The sequence below is a fragment of the Camelina sativa genome, chromosome 17 (assembly GCF_000633955.1).
Source record: "Camelina sativa cultivar DH55 chromosome 17, Cs, whole genome shotgun sequence".
Taxonomy (NCBI): domain Eukaryota; kingdom Viridiplantae; phylum Streptophyta; class Magnoliopsida; order Brassicales; family Brassicaceae; genus Camelina; species Camelina sativa.
Genome location: NC_025701.1, coordinates 26,763,019 through 26,774,174, shown reverse-complemented (window position 1 = coordinate 26,774,174; position 11,156 = coordinate 26,763,019). Strand labels below are relative to the sequence as shown.

Here is an 11,156-nt window from a genome sequence, read left to right as displayed (position 1 = left end):
TTTCAATTACCTTGATTTTTATGCATATAGTTCAATATTTCATTTAATTTATATTGCTACCTATTATTATATGTAGGTACATACAAAGAAACGAAAGAAACTTGCTGTAAGTCGAATGAACAATCTTGTGTATGTCCAATTCAGTTTAAGATTGATGAACCAAAGGAAGAGACAAAAGAAGAATATTGTTGATATATTGGTTGCGAATCATGCTACTAATGCTCAATCATGGTTGGTTGATGGGATTTCCAATGATGGAGAGGACTCACAATTCGATTTACAAGGTGATATAGGTGAAGAAGAACCATTTCAATCAACAATTGATGATGCAGATCAAATTAGAGAGTTAGATGATGAAAATGATTTCATATCTGATAATGAAGAAGAACTTTCTGATATTGATTGCGAGTCTGACAATGACCAGATTCTACAAGTTGACGAAGAAGAAGAAGAACTTGAAGTTTAAAATTGGTTTATTTTTCTGTTTTCGTTTTTTCCTATTTCAATTATTTAGACTACTTGGGGTTACAATATAAGGTTGATACTATTGGTTTGATAATTTCATGAGTATTTTTGCAAGGATATTGATATTTTTTATTTTTTTATTATATATTTTAATTATTTATATGTAATATATTTATAATTTATCATATCTATATATATTTTTATTAAAATATATGTACTGAATATATCTTAAATATACAGTCGCGTATACAGCTATACGCGGTGGTGCACCGCCCGACTAGCACCTAGCATAGAACATTAATAGTTGAACATATATAAAATGTAGATATATCAAATGCCTCGTAGCAAGCAACACACACACAATAAAATTCTCACAAACTATGTAGATACTACACTATGAACTATTTGATTGTACAATTGAGTTTTTTCTTAAAAGATTGTCCAAAATCAATAGGCCCAAAATGCCAGTTTATAAACGGTACCAATAACAGCCCAAACTAAACGATTGGTATCTCCATAATAAATCAAATCAAAAGGGAAACCACATTTCACCTCCACAGAGTTAACGAAACACATATTACAAAACTTTCAACTCCTAGTTCTAGACTTCTAGTTACACAAATCTAACATGTCTACTTTTAGCCAAAACTTTTTCTAGGTAACATACTTAGACGGAACACTAAATAGATATCACTTAGCTTTTTAATCAAACTTAATCCTAGTCCTTACATGTACGAAACATGTCTAAACGGCTATCTTCAAGTCGAAGCGAATACGCGAGTTTCTTGTACTCTCCCCAAGTAAACGTTTGGTACAACCGTGGTTGATTCATCATAGTAACCATCGCCGGAAGAGGCCCAATCTTCGTTTGAAGCGGTGGTCCGGCAAAGTACGCCGTTGAGAGCCGGCTTTCTTCTCCGGAGGTCAATGCTCTATGCCGTACACTTATAAATCTTCCGTTCGTCATCACCTTAACATTCACAAACCAACTAAAATAAGTAAATGACTGAAAAGAATATTTAATTATTATGTGAGAAAATAAAAACATGCTTGCTGTTTAGTTTAGGTTCGGGTTTCTCGTTTGTTGATTTATAAGTAAAATGGTTATGGTTCAATGGTTGGGTTTAGACTAGTCCATACATAACTGAAATTATTAATTGTATATAAAGTAATGGTTTTAGTTTTTCCCCATGGCCATAACAATTTCTTTAACCACCACATATAAAAATGATGTAATAAATAAGAAGAAAATGTAATGGAGAAGACTCAAAGAAAAAGAAGACACCGACCTGTAACAAGTCTCCTACATTGACGCAGAAAGCTGAAGGGTCAGGGGAGACAGGAACCCACATGCCATCTGAATTGGACACCTGGAGTCCTCCTACATCGTTAGATCTAAGAACTGTTAATATCTGAGGGTCGGTGTGTTCACCGAAGCCAACTCTGGTCAGTGACACAGATTTATCAGAGAGTGTGGCTCCACCAAAGAACTGATCCGACGGTGGATAATGATTCACCCTTAAAACGGAGTCACTATCGACGGAGCTGATTAACCTACTGAAGGTGTGAGATGGGACACGAAGTCCCTCAGCCGTCAGATCTAAAATCTCACGAGCCAACTGCTTAACTGCTTCTATGTAACAATTCACTGCCGAGCTGTCAAACATATACGTCACACATCAGCACGAGACTCATTATTTTTTGGTTACTTATAGACATATACGAAATATATCCACGTTACCTTAATATTTCTACTTTCAGAAAGAAGTTTTTTTTTTCAAAGAAAATAATTGAATAGACAAGAATGAATCATTATTGAGTTAATTAAGTACGAATACATATCCTGTTGAAATATTAGTACGACTACGAACATGTTATTTTAATATCGTTACAGATAATTTCAGATATGGTACGGTGTATATTTTATTTTTATCTAATAGTTTGAATATTATATAAATACTTCATGTCATGTATATCATGTTGATTAGCACTTAGTAGATACACAATTCTTATCCATACACTGTTATTGAGACAGGCTAAGACCCAGAGCTAAGACTATTACATTTTTTAGTTTATTAACTCTGTTACTTTTGGTTTCTCCAGACTTCTAGTTCTGGTTTAAAAGCCTCCCAAAATATATGAATATAAACCTATAACTAATTAAAATAAATAAAAGTGGACTGTTTGTTTATAGTATCAAAAATCAATGCTGGCATGAGGTAACTGTCCTCTTTTGCATAGATGTAGACCTACAAGGATTTTTTTGTTTTGTTTTTTTTTTGTGTGCACAAGATGTAGACCTACAAGTTAATTAACAGTTAAACTATATCCCTACAATTATACTGTTATAAATATATATAAGCATGCATTAAGAATTAATTAACATAATTACATAAACATGCATTTTGCCTACATTTGTTTTATCATAATAATCATGTGCATATATCACATTAATATTTTTCAAAGTTTCTTAGATATACTACTATACTAACTTTTGAATGTATCCAGCTATACATGCAATTATATATTGACATGAAAATGCAACTATATTGTTTCATTAGAATATTAGTCGTTAGGTGTACATGAGATCAAACTCGAACCGTATATACCTACAAGTATAGATATTATATACGTATACCTGAAGGAGAGCTGAGAGCGAAAGGCAGGGTCGTTAGTGTGAAGAAGCAAATACTCGACCTCACCAGTGTCCCCATTAAGCCCGATGTCCCTAAATCCATACTGGAAAGGCTGGTTAACCGGTCGGGCCGATTTCTTCTCGTGAGCCGGCTTAGCGAAGAAGTTTATAGACTCTTGCTCCATCCTTGAGATGATAGTTTGGTCTACACCGTGGTTGACCACTTTGAAGAAGCCGAGAGTCTCACAGGCTTTGACTATTTGCATCGACACTCGTGATCTCTCCTGCGACATGTCTATTATTGGTATGTTTTGATCTACGGCCACGATTTTCTGGGACCCTTTCACCATTTTTAGAGAGAAAAAGAGATAGAGAGAGAGAGAGATTGTATGAGGGAAGATGATAAGGAAGAGTTTAGTGTATGTATGTGTAGATTTATTTATATTCACACATGAGAAAGAGAGAGAGAGAGAATTTTTTGGCGAACGTGCATGTATTAGGCACCAGCGGGTTATATATACTACTTTCTTATGGAATAAGGTCTAAGGTAGATAGTTAAAGGAAAAGAGGAAAATGCTGATGCTTTGTTACGATACTAAGACTTAAATTAGCTTTTGCTTCTTTTTTTTTACTGATGATCTTTTGAATTTGGTTGCTTTCTCTTTTTCATGTACAAATTATTTCACTACTGCTAGAACTTTACAGAACAAAATTTACCTTTCTTTTGTTGTTAGAGAGGAAACCTTCATCTGTTGTTTAGTTGAATCCTTTTTACTTGCATGTAGTATGTATATATATTAGACTTATTCAAATACATTTAAAGACTTATCTCATATGTAATGTGTCTTCTCAATGACTTATCTCATATGTTATGCTCAATATGAACCCCTAAATTTACATCTAACTTAAAACTCGAGATCGTATATTAGAACATTCTAGTAAGTAGTAAATATTGTTTTCTTCTCACCTAACATGTTAATATTTTTCCCACGCCTTTTCATGTAAGAATGGATACTATTCTCCAAAATATTCGTCGTAAACCTCTTTCACATATATTAATTTGTATTCCTCGGGATATTCAGTTGATCGAAGACTTCTTGGCTAAAGTAGAACCCACAAATTCCCAATTTGCAAAAAGAAGTTTGACTTCTTTACTATTTCAATATCCATAATACATTTTTATAGTTTTCTTTTCGGAGTCATACTTTCCTCTAGTTGAATTTATAACAGACGACAACCTATGTCAGATAATATAATAAACGACCGGCCGGCCGATATAATATTATTCCCAACAAAATCCTTGAATGATTTACAACTCAAAAAAGTAGATATTGGCGGTGATATCTTATGACAATGATATATTCGATTATGGATCATTTTATATCCCGTGGGTTTCTTGAAACTGCAAAGATATTGGTGATTCTTTATATAACCAAGATTTTATAAAAGAAAGTCAAATGCAAACTAGATAAAAATAATACGATGGGTTTGAATGTGGTCGGATGAAGTTAATGGAAACCAGTGGTACATTCCTATATATGGATCGAATATGTGGTGTTTTTTTTTTTTATTATACAAATTTATTGACCACCAACTGCTACATTTATATACATTGGGTTCAGCTTTGTAGCCAGACTTTTATAGATAGCTTCATTGACTCGTATTATATTAATTTCAAAGTATAGTCCATTTATAATTGTTCGGATGGAATGGAAGTAGTCGATTTAAAAGATGAGATCGGCATGGAACCTATGTGATCGTTATGAGGTAAATGCATTATAACAATTAATTTATAAATAAATTAAATTATATTTTAATAAAAAGAAATTAAATTAGTGAAATGACTAAAAATGAAAGAAAAATAAAATAAAAGAACAAGAAAAATATATTAACATTTCTCTGTTACATATATTTATTTAGTTATCTCCTTTATCAAAAATATATTTTAGTTATCGATTGCTATATATTAATATCCCACTGTCAAAATCCAAGCTTTCGCATACCATCCCTAAGTAAGGGCCTACATGTTCAGGCTCTTTTTAATGATCGTTTTCTCCAAAATTTATATTTTTCCTCAAGAACAGATACTTTGGCTTTGTTCATATTCTAATGTTAAAAGAAGAAAAAATCAATAATAGAATTGCTTAATTATTATATGGTAGTAAGATATATAGCAAAATGAACTGGATATCATGATAGGATCTGAATTTTAAAGCTTACCCTTCACTACAATTAGCATATAGACAAACTGTAGTAGATTCTGCAAAAATACATCCTATAATCTTTTTAATGCACCCAAACATCCTACGTATAATCCTGTCACCATTAATGCACGAGTTATAATTCTCTGCAAAAACCCATCCAATTAAACGACCTTTTTTTTGTTACCATTAAATGTACAAGTTCAAATTTATGAATGTATGTATATTGAATGTGTTGTAACTTGAATGTCATAGGACTCTGTCAGTTGATTCATTATATATTTTCTGGAACATTTATTCCCATTTTTCCAAAATGTAAGAAATAATTATAATTATTTTGAGGAGCACCTAAGAATCCATATATACTATAAATGGGAAATGCTTATAAATAAAGTATGAAACGTTGGGAGTCTAAATCTGATTCTGCAGGAGAGGTGAAGAGGTTAGATGTTAAAATCACATTACACTTCACTTTCCCAACAATTATTCGATTCACTCTCACGTCAAATCCACATATTATTCGTAGAAGAACATATATATATATATATATATATATAACTTTTCATACCCAAAAAAAAAAGAGAGAACATATAGACACGTTACACATAGCAGTTGCACATGGAGTTACGTTGCCATAGTTTATTTGTAGTAAAAAATGAGATTTTGATTTTGACCAGTCAAAGAAACTGAATAGTTGAGTGTATCATAACTGTAAACAACTACTACATGGCTTTTTAAAGTGCCCTATTGCATATAACTAAAACATATTACAAACTAACACACATAACTATAAGTTGCAATTTTACTACAAAGAAGGTAATTACTAATAATGTGGTTAAAGAAGACAAAAGATAACAATAGTTCAAATTTTCACTGAAATTAAAAGCGGTTAAATGATTACAAGCAATTGAATGTTAAAAATTTGTTTTCTTTAAAAAAAAATCTTCCGTTTGTTTGATTGGTACAAGTTCTTCTAATCAAGTATCAAAGCCATTATAATGTATGTAGGGTTTTTCAATACAATAAATTAAACAGGGAGTTGAAATAGTATTTACTTTTGCCACAGTATATAATCAATCAATCATATAGCATAAGTTACAATAATAATAAAAGTTAACAATTAAATGGTGATGAATTTTCTCTTTAAAATATACACATTAATATATAAAATATTGCCTACCTACCTAGAAGCGATACATATTAGTAAGATTTAATAATGAAGATATCCACCTTTTTCAAAAAAAATATATTAGAATTACGACACAACAATCAACATGAAACGTTATATAATGAAGCTGATAGAGTCAACCACTAAATGAAATAAAATAAAAAGAATATAGAGTGTCGAACCAGAAATATTGAGAAGAATAGTAATCTAGCTATCCAATCTAATTATAAGCACGTTGGTGACTCCTTCCATTTACGTTCTTCACACAGAAAGATGATGAATGATATAAAATTAATAGTAAACCAATCGCACAACCATTTGCATTTTTCTAAGACATCAAGCTAATATTATTTTTCTAAAATCACAACCATTTGAATTTTGCAATCATCATTTTAATGTTTGAAACAGATATTATTAAATTTAATTATTATCAGATATTTAATGTTGAATGATGGGTGATGTGATATCATCATATCCGGCCCGCCCCTCTCATCAAGATGGAGAATAGTGCATCGTACCCCTTATGTTTCTTGGAAGGTCATGGATCTTGGGGTTAGTTGCTTCTAGTTGTTCCTTCATCTGGATCGTCAAGATGTGGTAGAAGAGGAACTGTCGAGGAAGATGCACCATATCCATATGTGTCCCAAATGGAGCCAAAATTGTATATTATACGACCTTTGTTGCAAAGATCGGATTAAAAAACAATAATAAAAGCGTAGGTTAATAGAAAAATCTAGTTTCACCTTTGGATATGAAATAGAAAATGATTGAATTATTATAATTTATCAATAAATCATTTTTTAAATGTGTAAAATTAGATATTCGTTAATCGTGATCTTAGGACTTTGGAAAGTTTACTTCAAAATTTTTAATGTACTTTAGCACATAGTTACCATGTTTTTCTGGAGATACTTGAAGAAGCTTTCGTTCTTCCATTCTTATTTTTGCACCATGAGAAGCACGTTTCTAACCATTTATCTCGTTGGAAAATTTAACCCACGAGCTTGTCTCTTATCAACTTACTCGTCTTGCATATGTTTTATCTATAAAGTAAAGCTATTGAACTGAACATAAAACAAACTCTACTTACATTTTCAAAGACACAATTCAGTCGAAGTTGTCAAAATTAGAAGCGTCTCGTCTCAAAACTGGAAATACAATACAATGCAACGTCGTCTTTTCATATCGAACATAACTGATGTTTTTTTTGGGACCACTATATCATAGTTTTCTCTATTTCTTTTCGGCTATAGTGATTTCGAAACATAAATAAATAAAAGTTTACTAAGCCCTTGATGATTTGTGCAACTATATTAAATATGTACAAAGTGATAAACAGGTCCCTTTCAGCCCACAAAGTGATAAACAAGTTTATGTCAGCCCATTTAATAAAATTTGTAGACCATTCCACCCAGCCGAAGTCCATGTGAACATATCGTTTTCCTAACAAACAGAAGAAGAAGAGAGAACATACATTGCATGAACATAGATTTTAACGGCCAATGAAATTATAATGAAGCACGCAAAGAAACCCAGATTTTTTTATATACGATAACTTCTTGGCATCAGATAAAGATTGCTTCATTGTTCGAAACACAGGGATAATTATCTAAAATACTGTGAGTTTTATAAATTGACTTTATTTTATCTGTTAATATGATTTTGACATTCTTTTTTAATCAGGAGCTAAATGCATATTAGATAAGATATATACTTTCTTGTATATCTGATAAATTATAATAATAAGATATACTGTATCGTGTATAACAAAGGTGTCATAACTCATACGTTAACCTTGAATTGTTCAACCTAACCCGTATCACATAAACTCAAATAGACAAAAGGCTTGTCTGTTTGTTTATCATAGTATAGGATATGTATGATGTATCCTACAAAAATGATAACTAAACTTAGTTAGTTTTAAGAGCAAATATAATATTTGAATCAATTAGAAAAAAACGTACGTGTATGATTAGTTTATAACATTTATCGTTTGGTTATTTAGTAGATACTAAAAAACAAAGAATATTCAATTCAACCTAACACTTCTCAAATAAACTCAAAAAGACAAGAAGACTTTTCCGTTCATTTCTCATGAATCCAAAGATGTGTCCTCCTAAGAATAGTAACTGAAATCGTCAAATATCCACGTGGAACTCATCTACCAGTTACAAAGCCACGTGGCATTATCTACGAAATCCTTTCCGGCAAAGAGGAGAGACTTCTTTTGCTCACTCCAGTCCTAAAACCCTATAAATAAATTACATTCAAACCCAAAACAAAATCAGATCATTAAAGAACCAAACCAAAAGAATAAACAAAAGCCAAAATACTTTTAGACATGGCAGTCACCAAAGAGAGAAAAAGCTTGTTGGTTACAATGGTGATGGTGATGGTGTTGTTATTCCTCTTCAACGCTCAACTTCTTCAAGTCATGAGTTGTCCCAATGATCAGGGCAATCAGGCGACCAACTGCACCGATCAGGACAGGAAATTATTGGAGTTTCCGTTGAATTTGGAGTACCTTGAAGCTGAGTTTTTCTTGTTCGGAGCGTTAGGGTTTGGTCTTGATACAGTCGCACCAAACCTAACAATGGGAGGGCCAAGTCCTCTTGGAGCTCAGAAAGCTAATCTTGATCCTTTGACAAGAGATGTTGTTTTGCAGTTTGCTTGGCAAGAGGTTGGCCACTTGAGGTAAAACGTTTCTTTTTAAGTCATACATATAGTGCTTTATAGTTTATTATTGTGATTATATCATCTGTATAGGAGTTATGGGTTCATTAGTGTTTAAATATGAAAACACACAATTTTTTTTCATTATAGCTATGTAGTTACGCTAGGAATATTTTTTTTAATTGCTGGCTTGGAAAAGTAATTTTTCTACCCAAGACGAAATGTCTTCAATCATATATTCTTTATAACTGAAAAACGTGTAGGATATTTGTTACATTTGTACATCGTAAACATTAAACTCTCAAGAATCCATCCAAAATAAAAATTAAATGATTGGTTCGGTGTATATATTTAATTAGACAATATTTTCTAGCTTTGTACATATCATATGTATAAAAGATGAAAAAAAACGAATACATCGTTTCTTATACATCGCTATATATGGGTATTAATTTACCACTTAACGAGTAAAATGACGTAGCTTTGAGATTCTTTAATTATAAAGAGTAAATGTAATTCGCATTAATATGATTTTTATTAAAAATGACAGGGCAATCAAGAAAACGGTGAACGGGTTTGCAAGGCCACAACTTGATTTGAGTAAAAAAGCATTTGCGAAAGTGATGGATAAAGCTTTTGGAGTAAAATTTGTGCCACCATTCAATCCTTATGCCAATTCTTATAATTACCTCATTGCTTCGTATTTGGTCCCTTATGTTGGTCTCACTGGATACGTTGGCGCTAACCCTAAACTGCAATGTCCAGCCTCAAGAAAGGTAACATATCCAATTCCTTTGATTCGGTATATTGGTCTCTTCTTTTTTTTTTTTTTTCAATGATCTCTTCTTATAACCACATAATAAGGTTTTATATAATTATATTAAGCTTTATTATTAAAATAAAGGAGTCTAATTAAGCTTTATAAAAATCATGAATTACTTTTCATCCACGATCAATGGGTTAAGATGATATTTCATTGCATATCATAAATATAATAAAATACACACGCTTTACGAGTTATATCTAAAACTTCACCTAATTGAAAAGAATGTTAGGAATTAAAAAGAACGTTAGATATGTTTCAAAATGTTAAATTGAAAAGAAAAGTAATTTAAACAAGGTTTACGAGAGAGATGATTGTTCTCTATTGTTTTTTTTATAAAACATATTTGCATTATATATGTTACACTTATGCAAACACTATTTTCAGTTAGTAGCAGGACTTTTGGGAGTAGAATCGGGTCAAGACGCAGTGATAAGAACGATGTTATATGCTCGAGCAGCACATGTTGTATATCCTTATTGTATCACGGTTGCGGCTTTCACGGATAAGATCTCGGATTTAAGGAACAAATTGGGAAAAGCGGGAGTGAAAGATGAGGGATTGGTCGTACCTAAAGCCATGGGTGCTGAAGGACAAGTGGTTGGGAATGTTTTGGTCGGTAATGAGTTGTCTCTTTCGTATGATAGAACACCTGAGGAGATTCTCCGGATTGTGTATGGAAGTGGAAATGAAAGTGTTCCCGGTGGATTTTACCCTAAAGGAGCTGATGGGGAAATTGCTAGGTCATATTTGGTTACTACTGGGAGTACCGAGGTCTAGTTTCAGTTGGAGTTTAATTTTATTTGTAGTTCTTAGGTTTTTGGTTATATGTAGGAGACTAAACCTAATAATCATCGTGTTATTAATAAATGTTGTGAGAGCGAAATTTTCATAATCGACAAAAGTTCAAAGATGTATGAAAATTATATTTTGGGAAAATTAGAAAAAGAGCTTTTTCCAAACATTTGTCCATTTATATTTTTTTTTAAGATTGTCAATTGTGACAAAATGTCCCTACCAATAGATATAGTGAAGTTTTTAGGACTTTAAACCAAAAAACAAACAGTAAACTCATGTTGGTATACAACTGTGTAAAAAATATTTTGAAAAAAAAATGTTTTGGATGTCAAAAATCAGTTTGTAAATTGATGATTTCTGGTCTAAATTGTTCTTTCTATGATTTTTTCAAGT

The 11,156-nt window shown here is 31.8% G+C and overlaps 2 protein-coding genes across 2 annotated transcripts; one reads left to right on the top strand and one right to left on the bottom strand.

The window, feature by feature from the left end:
- LOC104758090 (gibberellin 2-beta-dioxygenase 4) lies at positions 967 to 3,481 on the bottom strand. Its single transcript, XM_010480901.1, has 3 exons — positions 3,104 to 3,481; positions 1,755 to 2,121; positions 967 to 1,435 (listed from the first exon to the last, which is right to left on the bottom strand). Exons 1-3 carry the CDS (start codon positions 3,448 to 3,450, stop codon positions 1,184 to 1,186), a joined length of 966 nt encoding a protein of 321 aa, XP_010479203.1. The 5' UTR covers positions 3,451 to 3,481; the 3' UTR covers positions 967 to 1,183.
- Positions 8,756 to 10,860, top strand: LOC104758089 (desiccation-related protein PCC13-62-like). The gene is made up of 3 exons (XM_010480900.2): positions 8,756 to 9,163; positions 9,693 to 9,918; positions 10,353 to 10,860. The coding sequence occupies exons 1-3, from the start codon at positions 8,811 to 8,813 to the stop codon at positions 10,743 to 10,745; spliced, it is 972 nt and encodes a 323-aa protein (XP_010479202.1). The 5' UTR covers positions 8,756 to 8,810; the 3' UTR covers positions 10,746 to 10,860.

What these genes read in the sequence shown, in the direction of transcription:
- LOC104758089 (XM_010480900.2), top strand. Translation starts at nt 8,811, where the DNA reads ATGGCAGTCACCAAAGAGAGAAAAAGCTTGTTGGTTACAATGGTGATG. An exon ending in CAAGAGGTTGGCCACTTGAG is followed by an intron (nt 9,164 to 9,692) that starts GTAAAACGTTTC and finishes TAAAAATGACAG; the next exon opens with GGCAATCAAGAAAACGGTGA. An exon ending in AATGTCCAGCCTCAAGAAAG is followed by an intron (nt 9,919 to 10,352) that starts GTAACATATCCA and finishes CACTATTTTCAG; the next exon opens with TTAGTAGCAGGACTTTTGGG.
- LOC104758090 (XM_010480901.1), bottom strand. Translation starts at nt 3,450, where the DNA reads ATGGTGAAAGGGTCCCAGAAAATCGTGGCCGTAGATCAAAACATACCA. An exon ending in CGCTCTCAGCTCTCCTTCAG is followed by an intron (nt 2,122 to 3,103) that starts GTATACGTATAT and finishes TATGTTTGACAG; the next exon opens with CTCGGCAGTGAATTGTTACA. An exon ending in ATGTAGGAGACTTGTTACAG is followed by an intron (nt 1,436 to 1,754) that starts GTCGGTGTCTTC and finishes GTGAATGTTAAG; the next exon opens with GTGATGACGAACGGAAGATT.